At 39.9% G+C, this 21,330-nt stretch overlaps 1 protein-coding gene across 5 annotated transcripts in view; it reads right to left on the reverse strand.

Annotated features, from left to right (window-relative positions):
* The window catches only part of meis2a (Meis homeobox 2a), a 60,292-nt gene extending 53,654 nt beyond the window's left edge, over positions 1 to 6,638 (reverse strand). For 2 of the 5 annotated variants that reach the window (XM_051133605.1, XM_051133604.1), the window contains exons 1-6: positions 5,840 to 6,638; positions 5,225 to 5,445; positions 4,567 to 4,708; positions 4,194 to 4,244; positions 3,684 to 3,734; positions 3,039 to 3,188 (exon numbers count right to left, since the gene is read on the reverse strand). In XM_051133605.1, the coding sequence (XP_050989562.1) occupies positions 3,039 to 3,188; positions 3,684 to 3,734; positions 4,194 to 4,244; positions 4,567 to 4,708; positions 5,225 to 5,445; positions 5,840 to 5,851 (627 nt within the window). In that variant the 5' untranslated portion in view covers positions 5,852 to 6,638. The remainder of the gene's footprint in view (positions 1 to 3,038; positions 3,189 to 3,683; positions 3,735 to 4,193; positions 4,245 to 4,566; positions 4,709 to 5,224; positions 5,446 to 5,839) is intronic. The other 3 variants (XM_051133603.1, XM_051133601.1, XM_051133602.1) reach the window with 2 other exon arrangements.
* Between the last annotated feature and the right edge of the window lie 14,692 nt (positions 6,639 to 21,330).

Genomic DNA, 21,330 nt, shown 5'->3' on the forward strand with positions numbered 1-21,330 from the left:
TTTAAGGGACGTGACTGAAGGTTTTTAATGCTCTCCCGTTTGACACACCTCACCTGAAAACAGTTGAAAAAATTCAAACGGTATCATCTGAATTCAAATATTATTTAACATCTCCAAACCCTCCTGCGTGCATCAATTTAAACCAACAAAACTTTAAACATTTTATAGGCTGGAATTCGGTACAATTGCAGGTTAGCAATTTATACTTTCAGCGTGTTGATAAGATCCGTGAATTTATTAAACTGGAACACTAAAAACCAATCCAAATCATTCTGAAGAGAACAAACCCCAAACACACACTTGTGTTGAAGCACCAAGCAGAAGCCTGCAGCACTACAGAAGCACGGCAACAAGTGAGTGTGTGTCCAGACGAGAGCAGTCAAACCCTGATCAAACAGATCAGACCAGTGCAGCATCTCACAACACGTGCTGCTTCATTAAGACGGGCTGATGATCTGCATGAATGCACTGACTACATGACCTGTAAGCTGTGGTCATGTAAACAGTTTATCAGGTCAAATCACCGCTTTAAAAAAAAAAAAAAAGAAAAAAAGAAAACTGGTCTCTAAGCTTACTACATGTGACTGGCCATAATATATTTGAGAGAGATCTCCACAGCACACTCACAGAGGGTATTCCTGTTTAAAAATGACTCTAGTGTTTTCCATATTTCTATATGTGACTTAGATGACTTATTTATTATCATCATTCAAACCACTGACAGTCACAAACAAATAGGAGAAATGTGGGTGCCAAAGGCACGTCACAATGTTTCATAACGTCACAGCCAAATCAAAATGATGACACTGAGGCAAAAACACAATCAACATATACTGCACTTTAATGTGCAACTACAAGAGAATTTACAAAAACAAATTTCATACAAAATTGAAATTAGTATCTATATTATTAACTGGTTATTAACAGCTTATTGCCTAACAGAGGAGGTAGATGTCGTTTCCATTATTTAAAAGGAATTAAACGTATTGTGCACATCTCTATAGTACAGCTGTGTTGAATAATGTGGATGCTTTGATTTAATTTGTAAGCTTATTTCTGAATAACTGCAGGATGAATGTTTTAAAGGGCTGGACAGTAACAGAAGGCAAATCAAAAATATAATGACACCCTGACAAAGGCCTTGTATACTCTGACAGCACCATAAACCACACTCAAAGACAATGTAGCATTCAATAGTAAATAAAAGTGCCAATATTCACAGCCTACAGCAGGTAAAAAGAGAGAGAGAGAGAGAGAGCACAAGGCATGTCCTTCATCCCCAGCAAAGCAACTTTCACCAAATGATGTAGCCCCAGGCAAAATATATTAAAAATGCATATCAAAGCAGAAAAAAAAATGGATGAGATAGGTACAACCTAAATAAATTTGCATATTCAACTATCAAACTGCTGTCCTCAAACACACAAAAACGGGTAGAAACGCCAAATAATAAACTGCAAGAGCAAAATAAAATTAACGAATCTAAAGCGCTTAATTTAGATGTGTCGTATAATCGGAGCAGTTGTGTGCTTTGTGTTTTGTGCTGAGCTGAACATCAGGCCAGTGTGTCGCTTATGAAGTTGTGTGTTTCTCAGTATGTGGGGCAGCAACAGGCCTGCAATCATTTATTCTCATTAACAAACAGCCGCACAAGCACACTATGCAAATGTGACGTTTGGACCTCAAAAACACACACACACACACACACACACACACACAAAGCACTCTGCTGCACATACCAACTAATGCTCACGCAGTTGTAGATATTTGTACAAACAAAAGATAAAAAATATTCCTTCGCTAGCGATTAAAGATCAGAGTGTACGTTAAGCTACAAAACTCATCTTGTCAGACAAACATTTCCAGCGTTCATCTTGGAAGGTAATGGCGATGTAACACGCACAAGATATCACCGTGTTTTAAACGATACGCCGAGAGAAATCTCAGGCTACAAACACACAATCCACACACTACTAAGAGCAATTTCGAATCGCGGTCAGCGCTCACATGTCATGGCGAATGAAATGTCGTTCTGAACTCTGCTGACATTTCTCATTTTGTCATTAGCAAAATGAACCCAATAACAAACAGCAAAGAAACAGCGTGTCTTACTTCTATACTTACAAAGACATATTTTACACTACGAGCGAGTTGTTAAGTCGTTAATGTTTTGCCGGTTTTTAAACGATCGATTCAGTTGATTCACTTTAATTCCCTATAGTTTGGGATGAGCCTAACAGATGCTCAAATCTGCTTTAATTCTTAGCAGGCTTGATCTGCTGCTGTGAACTCCATATATAGAGCTCCTCAACACATGAACGAGACTCGCTGCAGGACGCTCGATATGAACTACACGACGCGGAAAACTTTCTTTCCCCCAACATTTCATTTACAACAGCGAAATCAACACGTTTAAACACAGCCGATGTCATTTAAATGTAAAGCTTCTGAGTCGCCATTGAATTCACTATAATGGAGCATCGGGCCTGTAAACCGGGCTTAAACCACAACAAAAATCAATAAGAGACAATTAAACACATTAACAACAACATCATCATCCTGGCAAACTATAGAGAAGCACATTATAAGCTTGACTCTCCAATACTGTAAACAAAACAGTGTGCACGCTCACATAACACTTAGGCATATAAAATAGATTATAACGCCATCACATATATCCACGTCTCAATTATTAATTTGTTTTAAAGCAGTCCTGTACCATGCGCTCTTGCAACAGCCCAAGATACAGTCATATTAAAATACAAAACCCAAAACAATACAGTCCACATCAGCTAGCAGCACCAAATGAACAACAAAAAAGAGATATTTCCACACACACTCCGTATTTGCTCACAAGCCACAAGTTAAGAAAAATCGCCTAAAACTTTCAGCCAAGAGACCATTCAATCTGAATTTAGAACATCGTATCTTATATTATATATTATCAGCCATTTGGATCATGCACGCTACTATTTTAGGGTAGGCTACACACAACAACCCAACGCAGATAGAAGCAATTAAACCATCCTGTTACTTACATGATCGGCTAAGTTAGTTGAAGATCCCGAGAGTTCCTCGTGGTCTGATTTTGAGCTGCCATCCCGTTCGTCAATCACTAAATCTATTGGCATTTTTCCTTTCAAACAACTGATGTACCGATGGCAGAAATTGTCGCAGAGTTCGTGCACCTTGAGCAGAGAAAAGAAAAGCTCTGTCAACAGCCGCTCCAGAATGAAGCACGATTAAAGTCCATTATGAGCAAAGACAGGGAAACAATAGAGAAATTGTAGCAATGCTTATTATTCTCCAGAGACCCATGCAACAAGTTATTCGACAAAAATAAAAGCTTGAGACGAACATCATCATTACGCAGAAACTATAACTTGTCCGTGAAAATATTTATTTCTGCGTAATAAATAAGAATTGTTCTATGTCACCTTCCTTTTAAAGCAGTTTCTACGGAACGCAGAAATAAATTAGTAACATGGTTTTCATATCAAATTATGTTCGGGGTAATTTTGTCAAATATTATTTATTTTCTTTTTATTACACCAAGTAATACAAAACATGAATTATTAATTGAAAAAGTACATTAGCCAAAATTGATTTCACAAGTTGGTGACGAGAGTAGTAAATCCACCCAAATTATTTCTAAAAATAAATTAATACAAATAAAAGATTACCTTTTCTAACTCCAAAAGATGAAACCGTAATACTTGTATGGCTTGTATCATCTGTAAAGAGAATTGGACGTCGTTAGCTTTATCCCTTCTTTGCAATTTAATTTTAATATTCGTTGCATCATATTTAGCAGTGAACAAAAACCTCCTATTCCAATACAAAAAAATAAATAAATAAATATGCTTGGAAAAAAAAAAAAGCAGTTATTTTCGATATTTAAAAATTGCACGTGGAATGACTGGCCTGTGTGAAGTGTTAAGGGGGTTGATGGTGATATCAGCCCTATAATGAGTGACTTATTTCACACTAATACCCTCCACTCTAGACCGCTTTGAGCGGCTCTCCTGCTCACTTCAAACAGCCCCTCGTATTTACTTTCACTATCTCCAGATCCAATGAAGAAAAAAAAAGGTCTTGGAAAAAAATAATAATAATAAATGAGTCACACTCATTTTAGAGAACTCAAGTGCGCGGATATTCTGAAGCCAATCAGTGCTGAAGTGTTTTCTTACCAAATTATCCAATTCTGGATTTGAAGAAAATAAAGGTTTTTCTGCGCGGACCTAAAACACACCAGAATGAGGGTTAATAGCAATCGACGAAGATATGTGCAGCAATTCAGTCGTTATGATACAGCAAAAAAAAAATATAAAAAATAATAATAATAATAATAATAACAAAAAGGGATTAAAAATTGCAATCGTCACTAATCTGTTTAAAGTAGAAAAACAGTAGTTTAATGTAACATCCAAGAGCATTGATGGAAATATAATTAGCGGTCTTTAATGAAAAGCACGCTTTTAAGTAATCAATTAATTTTGTCTTTGTTTGTTGAAATGTTTTAAATACGTATGAAAAGGCTCGTTGTGCTGGGTCGTGAGTGACCTGTTTGGCGAAGACAGCGATGTCCTCGTTGAAGGAGTCGGAGGAGCACACGTCTCCTCCCGCCACCCCGGGCTCGCGGGGAGTGCATGTGGCCAGCTCACACTTCTCAAAGACCAGAGCCAGCAGAGGAAACAGAGGATGACTGCAGAAACAACAGCAACACACTAACCTTTAGAGCGCTCAGTTCAGATTAACTGGCGATCAACTGACGAATAAAATGAGGTAGAGTGTTTGATAGTTCGAGCACGGCGGGGAATAACGCCGCGTCCCGGAACAAAACAAAAACGGCAAACATTCAGATGCTACAGTTCAGAAAGTGATTTAAAAATCAACTGCATTTTACACTCGACCAGAATCGGGTTTTGCAACTTTGTTTTGAGCTGCAGTGATTTTGAACAGAAATGGAATTAAAGCTGCAAGCTAAAATTATTTGTAAGTATGAACGTAAGGTTGAAGTTTGCAAGCTTCTTTGTCGAGTAAAACGAAATAAATGAACGTGCAAAGCAAAGTGAAGCGTACTATAACAGTGCTTGCAAAACGCCGTACAGAAATACCAAATACTAACTACTTAAAGTTTCATAAAGCTGTGAGGGAAAAATAAAACTATTAGGGGAAAGAGAAGCCCGACTGAAGGATCCGATATTAATACGTAACTCACCCGTAAATTTGATCTTTATCCCTCTTTAACACGTCGTTGACAGCTGAGCCCATGCTGGTGGGCATGACATTGGGATGGGGGGCATGTGTGCCGTAGTGCTGGCTGGCGTGGAGCGGCGGTCCGTGATTCAGATGATGGACCTGCGGGAGCGGCCGAGGCGCGTGAGGATCCCCGTACATACCGACCCCGTCCATGCCGCCGTAATGAGCCAACTCATCGTACTGCAAGAGAAGCAGAAAGTAAGAAAGAGCACACACACAAAAAAAAAAAAAAAAAAAAACAAACAAAAAAAAAACACAAGAAACACAAGGCTGCAGAGAAAAAGAGGGCTAGCGTTAGGGAGAAAAAGGAGAAAAAGTGTGGAGCGAAACCAAAGTTTGCGGGCGCATTTGCCCGTAATTACCAAAAACATGGTAAAGTTGTGCTTCCCGAAGGGAGTAAAGCGTGTCTGTAAAGCGGCAGCAGGAGCCCGTCGGCGGAGCTCGGGCGCTCAGACGCGGCGAGTATTCCCAATCAAGTGCGTCAGACTGAAGGAGTTTTGCGTGTGCGGCGACACTCGAGGCCTGTGATAGATAGTGTATTAGTGGAGGTGAGTGTTGGAGATTTTAAACCTACCCTTTGCGCCATCAGCCTGCGCTCCAATAAACCTCTGGATCTGTGTCGTCGATTTAATTTCCCAGTCCGCTCACAAACTCATGCGCGGCGAAAGATCCCTTTTTCGAGCAACTTTCCGAATTCTCCTATTCTCCAGTACGGCCGAGAACGAGCGCAGGCATCAGGAAGAGTTTTGCAATTATTCTTCTTTTCCTCTTTGCCCCCCAGAAAAGAAAGGGGGAAAAAAAAGTCAAGCGCCAAACTGAAGGTTACAGCCGGCCCATCAACAACCTGCATGTAACTAAACTGTCGTGTCTCATGGCTTTTTGCCACTCCAGCTGTCAATCAAAGCCAGGGGTTGTCAAGGTAATGAATGAATGATGGTTGGTGATGATGTTCAAGAGAGGATGAATCTTTTTAGCCCCGTTTTCATCCCACAAGTCCCTGCCTCCTTTATGCCTCCGGTCCGCTTTCTTGTTTTATTACTACTGTAAAAAAAGGAAAAGAGAAGAGAGTTTGTAAAAACGCGGCGGCGGCGGCGATCTCTCGCGCGGTCTGAGATGAGTGAGTGTCAGTGAGTGTTGGCAGGTCGGCCGCTCGCTCGCTTATAGAACACAGTGAGTTGAGCTGCGCGCATCGGCGGGAGAATGAAATGACGGAAGCCGGAAGTGGCGCTGAGCACAGCCAGTCCTGCACGAGCTCCACGCCAAACCCTGCGCGAGAGGCGAGCGTCCAGTGCGCGAGGGGGGAGCCACGTAACTCCGCGCACCGCAGATCCCACTCACATACGCTGAGGAGAGACGTCGCGGCGCGTTGGGCAGGCGTCCAAACGTTCAAATAGCGCTATTAGTATCTTTATTGGACAAAGGAAAGTCATTTCAGCCCGACTTTGCTTAATGCATAACTGAGCGATGCGATACAACCGATATCGAGTGTCACACATGTCCCCCCTTTTTTTTTTTTTTTTTTTTTTTTTTTTTTTTTTCTGTGCGAGGCACAACAAGGTTTTTTTTTGTTTGTTGTTTTTTTTGTTTTTCTTTTGTTTTTAATGGGTATTTAGACGGGCCCCTGTTAGAATAAAGTGAACTTTTCCACACGCCAGAAGAAGAAGAAAAAAAGAGGTTTATGTTTGGAAACCGTCTTTAGTCCAATAGCATTTGAAGATCGAAATGTGAGCCGTGCATCGCGCTCCTCAATTATCAAAGAGCCCCAAGATCATCAATCATTAGGAAGGCCTGAAGTTTCAGAGGAGGAGCAATGATATTGATTGTGCTACAGATGGCCCCTAATACCACAAACAGACCCTTAAAATACTACTCTTCATCAATGATCATATAGCCTAGATCGCGGCACATGTGACATCATCGCCGTATCGATCGCTTTTTACATAAATGTCTACATTTAGAGCTCCCCGACTTGTTTTGTTCTTGAAATTAACAATTCATGGCTTAGTGCAGCCGAACTCGTGCGGGATCTCAACAAACAAGGTCAATAAACTGCTCCGCAGACGCCCGAGACACGGTCTCCAGTTCTAATGAAGCAAGCAATTAAAACGGATTTCATAAATGCAACAACTGCTCTGTTTATGACAGAGGGGAGGGAAGACCACGAGGAGAAAGTAGAAGTGAAGGGTTCACTGTGCAATAGCGACTGCAGTGGACACAGAGAGCGCGCTGTCTGACCACTGCTTCATCGCGAGGAAGAGTCCGCCTGAGGACCAGGACCATTTCTATAGAAACGCGTGATCGGACAATCGTGGTAAGTCCATCGCATCACCTTATAGAATTGAGCCTGCCGCGGCGCACGAACAGTGCTACTGCTGATCCACACCATCACAGCAAAATAACACAAACGATTTTATTTCATTTGGCACAGCTGTAACTTTACAAATAATGCATACCAATGTAATGCATCTCCAAAAAGTCCTACAACAAATCAGTACCTTAAGAAAAATACTCTGTTAACGTTTTCGGTTGAATAAATAAAAAGGATTTTGTGACGCGTTAGAGCAGCCTATGATGCGTTATTGGTTTACTTTTCACTTTGCTAATGTATCACCGGAATAATCACAGCGCTTTTACCATATAAAAACCGCAGTTTTCCGACACAACGACTCAAACTTTATACTAACATAGACAAACACGCTTTCGGTTTCTAAAATGTTTGAAACACCATACCCGCTTCGTCTTTATAAGAAATAAAATGTCCAATTAAAAATAACCTACCGAGTAAATAAACTTACTTTAATTAAAAAAGAAGGAGCTAAAATCTGTGCTGTGAACGGGAACCGTGGCTTCGGCAGAAGATGTCATTAACAGGCGGTAAAATTTCATCTGCTGGTGTCAAATTGAGGTCATTTTAGGGTTAAAGCTCTCGATGTCTCTGCCCAGCTGCGGCTGAGAATCCATTACACTTTTACATAAACGCTTACAATTTTAAACTCAAAATTTATGAAACAAATATCATGTATAATAAACAGAAAAATATAATCGAGCTGTAAACCATCAGTCGGAGGCATATCGATTTCTGTGAAATAACTTTGCGTAAACAGCTTTATCCTGAAAACAAAAAAATCTAAATCTTCATTGTTCAAGGCTTCAGGACGTTCTAAATGTCTTACTATTTGATCCTATTTAATTCTAATAGCTTCGTCCTAAAAATTGAACTATTATTATATAGGCGACCTATAAACAGATTTTTACAGAACAACAGGTCGCCAACGCGGGAGTTCACGCGCCCAGAGAAAAACACGCTTTGTGCTGTTCACTCCTATATTTGCTCAACTATAAATAATTAATCTAATAAAAGGTTAATTATGATTTCTAGATTAATCATCCCTATTTGTAAATGTTCCATCATTTTAAGCTCTGATACGTACAGAGGTTCTGTTGTTTAGTGAATATTTATGTTAGGATAATCTTTTCTCTGTTTACTGCTTTAGCTCTGTTTAAACTCTCTCTGACCTCAGGGAAAATGTCATTCTAGTCCCTGAAGTAAAGCTGTGGAACTCCAATGTTTGTAGAAGTTTCGTGAGTAACTGTAAATTCTTGTGTGTGAAAGGCGTATTTTCCTTCAGTGGCATTATTCTCACGGCACTGTGAGACGCTGAGTGTGTGTGTGTGTGTGTGTGTTTCTGTCCTCAGTGCGAGTCTGCAGCTCTTTAGCGACACCTGCCGGATCAATGATGCGCCTCGCTGCATCCACTGTAAAACTCTAGTTAAATAGAATAAAAGAAACACTGATATCGTAAGAGAGAAAAAATACAGATATCAACGAAATTTGTTTTAAATAAATTATATTTATTTGAACATAGCTTGCCGTGAGCCAATTGCGAGGAACGAAGTAAATAGACTACCAAGAGTTTGCGCATACGATGCATTTTTTGTTTGTTTTCATTCGTTTTTGTTTGGCAAATTGCAATGTTAAAACTATCTCTTGTTGTTGTTGAGTGCTCCACACTATCTTCTACAATTAGAGAACTTTCGTTTTAGAATTACGCGATTATTTTTCACACGTCAGTTTTCCCTCGAGTTAAATTAATAAATGTTAAGTGTGGAAAAACAGCCTGCATTTTTTTCATCACCGATAGGTCAAAACATCTATAGTTAGTTTCTTAAAAATAAATGTTTTAAAATGTATCACACACTGCAAAAGGAGTACGAGCCCTTCACGCTTTGTTATTATTGTTATAAATGATCCCTTTCGCAATAGTTTGGAAGTGCAAACATATCTGATGATATGTAAGATTAAAAAGGGTAGAAAATGGGAATAAATAATCCTTACGGTACTAAATAAAATAGTAGCCTATATTAATCGAACACAACATGACTAATAAACGAAACATTAAAAAAAAAAAATAAATAAATAAATAAACAATACATAGCTAAATAAAACTCATCACAGCGCCCGAGCATCTCTTGTAAAATATCTACTGTGACATGTATCTTGAAATAGGCCTATATATGTCAAAAGCTTTCCGTGAGCACGAGAAGAATATTAAAAGAAACAAATGCTCGATTATTAATGATCTTGGGATAATAGGCTAATGTGTTATTTGTGTTGCTGCACTCACGGCTGTGTGTCGCTCGTCTCGCGTGCGTTAAGAGGCTTAAAGCTCTGACACCTTTATATTCAATTCACCCAACACCTTTAATTTACTCTCACATACCGCAACAAGAAGAAAGTCATCGCGGCACATATTTTAAGTATTTTCTTCGATTAGATCAGTTTTTTTTTTCATTATTTTTATTATTATTATTTTTTATTTATTTACTTATTTATTTGTGGACATTGTTTTTTTTTTATTATTATAATGTAGGCCAATATGCGGAGAGAGTATGTCTTTGTAATTAATGTGCATTTTAGAGAAGAAAAAAGCCCCAAAAACATGATCAATATTTCTGAAGAATTGCGGTTAGCAGTACAAGGGGTTAAAGTTTTGCACACAGATAAGAGTTTTAGTGTCTGCGTGTCAAAACAGTAATGAAACACGAGCCACGCCCGCTTACGTCACTGACAACTCATTAGCGCTAATCATTTGCTTTCAGGCTAGAGGACAAAATTATATCGTTAATGGCTTATTGGTAATTCGTTGCAGTGCAGGTGCTCCAAGTGTACTGTGTGTTCATACACAAAACTATAACAAGCCGCCACTTTCCACAGGTTCACTCATTATGCAGCTCCAGGAATCGCGGCCCCCTCAGGACTGCTGATTTCCCGCTATTTAAACAAATACCCGGCGTACAGGAATTGTTTTCCATTTCCACTGTTCAAATTAAAGGTGTAAAATCCACATAGCTGTTCGCAATGTGTTCAAATAAGTGCCGTTGCCATCTTTGTTGTTGTTTTGTTTTTCTTACATCTTCCCATTTGACTGTATCTCCCTTGGTTCTGGAAGAGTTTACATGATCAAGCAGGGGAGCCAGGTAATTACCACACACTGTCAAACACAGGGACCAGTGATTCAAATGCAGAGTGAAGTATCAAAGAGGAGCGTTCCCTTTGCAGGCGGCCCCAGATCTACATAGGAGACGCTGGCGAGACGACTGCCACAGGGACACCGTGAGGATGTGACAGCACTTACATTACGGGCCTGCATGGGAACGTTTGCCTCTGTGCGTACTGTTGCCCTCCGATCCCGCACTCTCACAAAGCCTGACTGTTCCCGGCATGGCGCAAAACCGTAAAAAAACGAAGCGGAGTCGGGATAAAACGCCAATTTTAGAGGCGCATTATTTATGATACTGTCTACCTTGAAAAACAAACCATGCAGCTGCTACCTTAATTTCCTTATTTCTGCCTTATTTAACCCATAACTAGTTTTGTTTATGTAAATTCGTCTATTTAGGCTGAATCGGCGAGTACTTTGTGACTTCAGTAAAACCGGTTAATTTAGATTTTTTTTTTTTTTTGTGTGTATATTTACATTCAGATCGTAACGAGTAATGTAAACGTACGTATGATGAGGCATTTCCGCTCACAGCTACTGCAGCTGTTCTAACCTTAAGTATCCAAAGATGTGACTTATTCCACCAAAAATAAACGTTGCCACATTTTCCTCAATTGCATCATGAAATCATTTCACTCAGCTGCATCCCAAGGAACTGTAATTTATTTAGTCAAATTTAAATGATCAGGCAAATTTGGAAAAAAAATAAAATAAAAAATGCAATGGCCCAGTTGGTGTGCAAAACTGTTGGAATCTAAATCCAGTCTGGAGGGACATTTGAGTGTTTAACATTATAAACATGCCCCTCTCCTCCAGCTCAGAGGGATACTTTACATGTAAATATTCACACAGCCAAAGAGCAGGCCATGAATTATTGAGCGCTGTAAAGAAGTAAAATGTCTCTGTGTTCAAGCTCAAAATGGACAGGAAGAGAGTGAATTATCCATAAGAAGAGGTAATTGGGAGATGATGAAATAAAGCTAAGCCTATGGTTATTTTAAATCACCACACACACATGTATAGAGGCACATCTATGGGGGGGGTGCAGGCCTATATGTGAATCTAGACAAGTCACGTGTCAAAACTTGTCAAAGTTTCCCGCTGAAGTGAGTTGGGCTGAATTCTGGCTGTTCTCGTCTTTGTTGTGTTCTGGCCTGTGGCTGAACACTTGACAGACTGTCAAGAGCTGATGGGATATGAGCGCAGGCACTAGAAAGCCGTTCATTTCTGTGGTCGATTCACCATTCCGTTCTTTATTATCAAACAGGTAACTCTCAGAACACAGCAGCACTAATGGAAGACTGTGATTATTGTGTTTTTGAACACACTCAAATGTGATGCATGACACTGAATGCTTTTCAGTGTTTACGTACGGTGGAATTATGATCTTGCAATAATTGTGCATTGCTAATATAATATGCATTCTCAAACCTTGTGAACATTAAGATTCTCTGTTTACTGCATGACCTCACCATTGAAAATGCAGAAATGCATGACTCTAATGAAGTATCCCAGTGAAGCACAAGGCTTCCTAATCCCCATACTACTATTAAGTAATTGTGAATTACTGTCCTATAATTGTGCGAGTAAACTAAAAGTCTATTAGCAATTTAACAGCATGCAGAAGTGTCTCTCTCTCTCTCTCTCTCTCTCACACACACACACACACACACACCGGGGCACTAAACAGACACAATTCACAAGTGGTCCTGATGTCTCAGAGGACTTTTAATATGTATGAGCAACATCAAAGAGGAATATCCTGACATGTGGCACCTCCAAATGATCAAGCTTATTATCACATATATGCAAATGTTTGCCATTTTTGTTACTCTCTGTTTGTGGAACCGCTGTGGAAAATGCAGGTGATCGTTAGAAACACTATTGATGATATCCAGTGACCGCTACCTGCATGCATTTTTGTTGTTTCTTTATTTATCATTATTCCTATGATAATTATGAGGTGGTTTTGTGTGTGATCTGTAATACAAACCCTTGAAGAGATGCTGCAAATAAATAAATGAAACCACTGATGATGTCTTATTCCGATACTCACCGTGTTTCTTTTTTATACTGTATTCTTTCATTAGTTTCACATTTTTATGGGTCATTTAAAGGTGAATAAAAATCTCCTGATGCGAGTACAATAACAGTGCAGGCTTTTCTACAATGTTAACACAAAAGCATACAGTGCTGAATTAAATTCAAAGAGGAAAGTATGTTTTATTATGAGCTCAACTGTCAGATTAATGAATATCATTCGTTTTCTAAACGTGTCTCTTGAAAATCGTTCAGATCTCCTGTGATGTTTACTTTTATTCCATTTTATTTCGAGCATTATAGATGTTATACTGTATGCATAGCTCAAAACTGAAAGAAATGACCTATATTCACAGTGTAACTTGAGGAGGCTTTTAATAAACTGCTTGTGGTTAACCGATTGCTTATGACAGATCACAACCAACAACCTTAGACATCTGCCTAAACGCCATTGGTAATACTTAAAGATACTGACATAAGTTGGAGAGCTCATATCATTCCAGGGGCAGCCTAATATTATAAATAAGCCACCAATAACAAATATTAGTATGAGGTCAGATGACCTCTTTTGAAGTCCAGCGGCCTTCACACATCACGAGTGTTGTGAAATCATTCCATTACCAGAGTCTGTCATTTGGATATTGGAATAAACTGTAGAGCAACAGACTCCAGGCCCAAGCGGATAACCGAACTACCGATTGGACGTATCGGTCGATTGGACCACACGAAATAAGCACGATTCGTCGGGACGGGCAGCGATCCGTCAAGCCGTGTTCAGCTGACGGTTTATGGAGTCGCTGTCAACGGTCCGGCAGAACTGATGGAATCGTCCTTTTGTTCCTTGATGCAGTCAGAACTGAGCCGCGTCTCTTCACCGAATCTTGTATTCTCCTTTAATAGTCAGTGGTAGTTAATTATTAAAGGTATGTATTTGAATTATAAATATACTAGTTATACAGAAGTAGGCAAAGCAGGCATAGCGCCTGAGGCTAAATTCCTCCATTAGCCATTATTTTCCAGTCTCCTGCCTCCATTTCCCTGCCTCCTAGTTTTATGTCATCTCCAAAAACAGCCAGGCATTCCTTTGTACTTGCCATCTCCTCCCCGCTATGACCACAAAAAAACCTCCCCTCCATACATATAGCTGCTGCCGCTGCCTTGAAGTGGGATGTCATACCTGTCTTACATTTAATGAATCGCTTTCTTCACCGTGTCCCAGAATTCCAGACACTCTCCTCGGAAAGCTGATGGCGCTTCCAGCGCGCGGCCTGCCGCGTGTCAGCAGTCATCCGGCGTAGCGCGCATTACCGTACATCATTAGGCGTGTCAGGAACGACGCCGCTCGCAGGCCGCACGCGGCCCTGCAGACCCAGCCGAAACAAAGAACTTTTGGCTCTCTTCTCTCTTTTCGTCTCTCTGTCTCTCCGGTCCGACTCCCTCTCCTCCGCTCGACCATCATCTCTTCCACCTCTGGATTTATGAATAAAATACGACACGCTCAGAATAAGAAGATGGCACTGCAGTAACTGTCAAATGCCAAGATGAAATAATAAATTCAGGTGCCTTTTTCTGCTCTGTTGAAGGAAACTTTGTTCTCTCCAAAGCTAGCTTTTTCGTCTTCGTTCTCTCGCTTGCCGCTCGCCTTTTTTAAAAAAAAAATATTTTTCCCTATATTCCTGCAAGTCTTTCTCACCTCCTTCAAGCAGTTCCCATTCCCTTTCCATTTGTGCGACGCTTCTCTTTCAAAGCTTTCATGCAGCGATTGATGACATCTGAAGTAAAAGCAGTGTGATACTGTTTGTAACCTCCATCAGAACACCCATCCGTTTTATGTCTTCAAATGTAATGAAAGCACCAATGGATAGGGCATTAGTGCTGGGCTTGGTTGATTAGAGACTGGATTGTTCTGCTGGCTGGACAGGTTCAAACTGGGTCAAAGTCTTAGCAATATGTGTGCTGTTTTATTAAATGTGTGCCATGCCATTAGCCTACATACTATTTGCATTAAACACATGTTTCTTAGGTTATTACAGTTATATATCTGACAGGCACTTTTATCCAAAGTAACTAAGAGTGCATTCTGTCTAAACATTTTTATTCTCTGGAAATCAAGCCCAGTTACAGGAATCACTGTAAGAGAATGCAGACAAATGCTTCCTTTCTACACCTTCCTGTGCTGGTTTGTGCACATTCAACCCTAGCTCCTCCAAACTGTCTGTCTTTAATACACCAGGAACAGAATATGGTGTAAACCTCACCCCCATCACACTTTTAGAAATGAGGCAGGACATTGACTGTGGTATAGCAACAGCAATGTAAAATCAAAGTTAAACATTTACATTTATGTATCTATCCAAAGCAGCTTACAAAAGAGGAACAAAAGCAATTTGTAAAAAAGGCAACAACATTTGTAATACACAATGATACCAGATTTATTAGTCAACTACTAGAAAAGAAAGACTAATTTACAAGTTGGCAATTTTATTCGAAATTCTACAAATGTATCATTTTTAGTAAACAATAAAAAATTATATATATATATATCATTTTTTTGCCCATATATACATTGCCCTCCAAAAGTTTGGAAATACCCCTGGCAAAGTGTGGTTTTGGACGATATCAGCATAAATCCTTATCATTTTTTATAGGAAAAACCATTAAAGTAAGTTGACATTATCATTGAAGGCCAGCAATAATGATTTCATTTTGATGACATAATAATGGCAATATATACATGTCAAAGTCAGACATGCCCCTTTGCCAGCTGTGATGCCTGGTTACTGGTTTAAACTTGGCCCAGGTTTTTAAAAGATTTTTGGGTCAGCACACCTTAATAGCTTCAACAATTGATTGCCAATTTAGTTTAGAATACAATGAAATTAGGCCCAGTCAAAAATAGAAAAATTTCTATGTATATGTATATGTTTTCGTAGTTTGTGTTGTCAAGTCAAGTCAAGTCAAGTCACCTTTATTTATATACCACCTTTAACAATACAGAATTGTGACAAGGCGGCTGTACAGTATTAAATAGGAAACAGTACATCAACAATGCCAAAGGCAACATTAAACACTCACATTATAGGTAAAGGTAGTTAATCAAAAACAATAAAATAAAATGCAATATTGTGTTAAGAGAAAGTGTCCCCAACTAAGCAAGCCAGAGGCGACAGCGGCAAGGAACCAAAACTCCATCGGTGACAAATGGAGAAAAAAACCTTGTCCCTTATCAGTGCAAAATTATCACAAATTAAAAAGGATTCATGCCAATATTGTCCAAAACCCCACTTTTCTAGGGTGTTTCCAAACTTTTGGAGGGCAGTGTATATATGGGCAAAAAAAAAAAAAGTTCAAGTATAAAAATGTACAAATAAGATGTATATAAAATAGTTCTGAATTGCCATGGGAGTCGTCCAGCTTCGGTCAGTCAGCAGGAACCTGTGAAGATCCCATGAGCCGATCATAACCCATAACCAACTGATTACACATCTACAGCTCCTGCTGAACAACAGCACTGGATCCATGTTTACACCTGATGGAAACGTGTCATTTTGTATTTAAACTCCTGAATGTTTGAACATGTTTATGGAGGGAGTGTGTTTGTGATGGATGATTGATGACTCCTGACAGCACACTCAATGTTTCCTCAAGCTTCATGAAACATACACACACAGTAACACCTCAAAGATCTTCCTCACTGCCACTTCCTGTCTCTCTCTTACACACACACACACACACACACACACACACACACACACACACACACAGACGTCTGGTTTATTATCTTTGTGGGGACTCTCCATAGGTGCAATGGTTTGTATACTGTCCACACTGTATTTTCTATCTTCCTTACCCTAACCCTACCCCTAAACCTAACCCTAACAGAAAACTTTCTGCATTTTTACTTTCTCAAAAAATCTCATTCTGTATGATTTATAAGCTTTTGTACCCATGGGGACCTCAGTTTAGGTCCCCGTCATGACACGAGTTCCCATTAGTATGTGTGTATTCAGGTTTAAGTCCCCACCAGGATATATAAACCAAAAGCACACACACACACACACGCTTTTGTCTTCCACTGAGATCAAGGTAAGAATCTTAATCAGTGTCTTAAGAACTAATCTAACCAATTAGCAGGTAATTAGACCAATATACATTTTTAGGTAATCGACTTGAAAAAATGACCTTAAAGAAAAAATCAGGTCACTAACTTGTAAGACTGGTCTAAGCATTTTATGCAACTGGCTACAGACTGCTCTACAGCACAATGATTAGATGATTTGAGTCAATCACTGTGATGGATTATCCAGGCCTGAGATGCTGAGATATTCTCCTGCAACGCTACAGAAGACAAGTGTTTTGGAGAATGGATGGATGGGCAGTCAAACAGTGAGTATTGTGGATTTTGCCTGCATTTAGCAGTTCATAGGTGAAGTGTGTCATTGCTGCTTTTCCTGAACACTCTCCTCCTCTCTGTCATTGGTCAGTCAGTCAGTCAGACAGTCCCGCACCAAACTCCCGTCACTGGTTGGACCAGAAGATGACGCGTCAGGCCAGTTAAACAAACCAACACAGGTTGGCCGCACACTAGACGATTTTCAAATCCGATTTTAAACCCACGGGAGACCACAGGCATGAAGACAGTTTCAGACGATTTTTAGCCTTATAATCCTCTGTACGCACGCACTAGACAATTCGACCAGACTGCTAGGAACTCGCTGATTGTAGGAACATGTTTGATACTTACGATTCGAGTTTGGGGACGCTTCGTCTCGATTGGGAGCAGTTAAATAATCGTAATTACATCACACAATAGAGGACTTTTGGATGTTTGTGACAAGCCTCGCATCAGGCCACGCCCCCCGGTCGTTCGGGGGTGCAAATCGGGCTTAAAATCGGCCTTAAATCAAATGTTAAAATGTTAAAACAATTCCCAAAACCATAGTTCCAATGAACTACCTGTGTTTAAAAAACAGTTTATTGTTAGTATGACAGGTTGACAAGGATCATGCCTATAGGCACAGTGAGCAAAATAAGCTGCAGGGCATACTATACCTGTAATTCATTTGAATATTTCAAACTATATATTTCAGATATTGAAGAATGGGCATGTAAATGCACAAGTGAACTAAGTGAAGAAAATGAAACAAATACAGCAAATGACGAACAACAAAAATACTGAGGTAGTCGTCAAATGCCATGTTTGTCACAGCAGAAAAGTTACATTGTGGAGGAATCTGCATGATACAGGAGTAAAGTGTATGCCAAACATGATTAAAATAATGTCTGTTGTCTTAATATATAAACTATAAAAATGTGACATCTTGAATTGATTTATTAGCAGAAGTTACTGCTCCACTCTATGGTACAACACTTCATTATTGACATTTGAGCCAAAGTGATGAGATCACGTTACTGCAGTTTTGTAGTAACAGTTGTGACTAAACAGTTAACTTCTCCAGCAATGTATTGTGTTACAGAGGTTGAGCAGTGACTTATGTTGTTGTACTGGAAGAGCATCTCAGATCTCGCAGAGGATGTGAAAGTGTCACAGAGTCAGTGTTTCACTCATCAGCTACCAAGGATGTCAAACAACCAGTGATGGACTGACAGTGACTCTGAACGTGGAGCTGCAGCATGTTCTCACTCCAGCTCATCACATATGGACACTCGGTCAGGACCCTCGGCATCACTCCTTAACACACCAGATGCATCAGATTCAGACACATCTAACTATGTAGTTCAGTACCAGGCAGATAGAAGTATTACAAATGTTTCATGTTGTATTCCAAGGCTTCTGAAGCAGCACAAATGACTGTGACTTTAACGGTAAAAGACTGTAAAAATGCTACAGTAAAAAAACTGTTAAATGGTTAATGGCAAGTTCCCCTACTATATACAGTGAAAAAATGTATTGGACATTGGAAGTAATTTTATGGTAGTATACTGTTTTTTGGAAGTGCAAAAGAATGTATAATTTATGGTGAAAAACCATAAATTGACATTCCCAGAATTCCCTGCATTACATTTCAAATTTGATGATTTTTTTGTTGAAATAACTATGTTTCTTCTTAGTTTTTTCTTATCAGTTTTGCACGATAGGGTTGTATGTTACATCTAATGTTATTAAATGAATGTTTATTGCATTATTTCAGCTTCATGTGTTTTACCATGAGATACACATGATGGTGTTTAGTGTGATGGGCTTTGGCTCATCATGTGACTTTCACATCACCACCTGCTTTTGGTGGTTATCAGTGTGTTACAAAGGTACAAAACAGATTTCAGTACTTCAATAGGTTGATATATTAACATTATATCAGTTAATGAGGTTACAGTATTTAAATGTAAAACCAAAAGCATTGCTACCACAGCTGCTGTTTTATCCCTCATAAATTGTACTTTTTTTTATTTATTTATTTTTTACAGTTTGAAGAGCAGAGTGAAACTTCAGTGTTTAATAGCTGATCACGCTCCACAGTTACATCTCATGCAAAAGATAAATGCAAACTTTAGCATGATGTAACCGGTCACAAGATACACAAGAACCAATCGCATCTCACAGTCAAAGCTGGCATGATGCTTGTTCAGTAAACTACTTTTGAATGTGTTTGTGATTTGACCGTTATGGCAGATGGAGACAGTGATCACCTCTGGGTCTCTTCCTCATAAATCAATCTTTTGGCTTCAGAAGACTTGAAATATTTGTAATTTTTTAATAAATTGTTACTGTAGTTGTATTTGCCTGTTATATCCTAAGTTTGCTATTGCTTTATATTGAGAAATGGTTAGGTTTAGGGGTGGGTCTGGGTCAGGGGCTCAGAAATGTCTAAATAGTGTAAATAAAATTATTGCACCAACCATTTCTTTCTTGACTATATAAATGCCCATCAATGGGGTTCCTTGTACGTTGAAAAAACCACTCTAAAGGGGAACCCAGCGTGTTAAAAAGTGACGTGGGGGGGTTCTGAGTCCATATGTGACGAGCTGGGAACTGACACAAAACCAGCTAGCTGAACATCTGAACGTCACACGCAGCAGCTTTAATGTCTATTCCTTGTTGTGTCCTATTACATGGTTCTTTGAAATATACCATGGTACTGAACGATGGCTGGATGGTATTTACATCGTACACGGTGTTGTCCGTGATAGTCGCGTGGACCTATAGTTAATGTTTGCTAGTTACGATCAGCGACCCAGTGGATAATCACAAGACAAAACAACATTTAATATGCTGCAGTACGCGACGGCTGGCAGGAAACTACCATTAAAGCAAGGCGACCGGCGCTCTTTTCACTAAGAATAAAGCGTGACACATCACAGACAGTCACATCAGACCGGCTTCCTTTGCTGTGAGTCATTTACAAGAACAGAATAATTTAAGAAAGAAGAAAGTTGGAGCCCTACTGTCAGACGTGCGCTTGATGGCCTCTTTGTCTCAACACTGACTCTAATTGCGTGTGACGTTTATGAAGAGTTCCGACTCCATTTCTTTTCATTTCCGTGAGTAAGATAGCTGTACATCCTCCCGCCATCTGCCGAGCAGCGTGAGGAAGACGATCTGTTTGAAAACGCTCCATTCCGCTATGAAGATATAATTGTTCCCCCTTAGCTGCAAAACAAAGAGCAATCAAACTATGTGTTTATTTTTAATTTCCCATGCATGTTTTATCGCGGCATATGCCAGCGCGCGCTACGGCGGGAGGACTCTATCTACACGCGCCGAGAAATGACTTCTGCCGTGCATATATGTGTGCGAGATAAAGACTGCAGAACATTATCACATTCGTGCATTTCCACGGCCTATTATCGTCACTCATACGCTCGCGCTCGCGCCGAGCGTCCGGGGAGGAAGGCTGGAGTCTGTCGGCGGGTTGGGTCCGGCCCCAGAGCCATACCGTACAGCATGAAAAATCGGCCTGTCTGAGGCGGCCGGATTCGCCCTGTCACTGCCTAATACACGGATTGATTCATGGTGAGAATGGATCAGGAATATGTCCTTCTGTCGAGACTATTAACTGTCTCAGCCCATCTCTCAGGCTGTAATGATGACGGCTGATGGGCCCTCTAATTTTTGTTCTTGCTGAGCAAAAGCTATTTCTATTGGTCAGGCCCTTCGGCCCCCTGAGCGGACGCAGCTCGTGAAGCGACCCGTGACACGCTTTACTGAGAGATTCCAGCAATAACCAGCCGTGTGGAGCTGCTCTTCCAGGGGCTTTCATTTCACTCAGGCACATAAAAAATATGTACATGTATTTATTGCAAATAATGGCTACATTTTATTTTGAGAGTCAGCTGTAGACATTCCACTAACTATAACTTTACAACATCCCAACTAACTCTCTTTAACATTAGTAGATTGTTAGGTTAGGGTTAGTGGAATAAGCTGACATGTACATGTACACTTACTTATAGTCAGTAGAATAGCCGTCAAAATAGTGTTAGCAGATATGAAGCAGACAGTCGACTAATACTCTAATAATGACTGCTAGTTGACATGGAGTTGCAAAGTTACTGAAAGTTAGCA

Source organism: Labeo rohita, chromosome 17, assembly GCF_022985175.1.
Source record: "Labeo rohita strain BAU-BD-2019 chromosome 17, IGBB_LRoh.1.0, whole genome shotgun sequence".
Taxonomy (NCBI): Eukaryota; Metazoa; Chordata; class Actinopteri; order Cypriniformes; family Cyprinidae; genus Labeo; species Labeo rohita.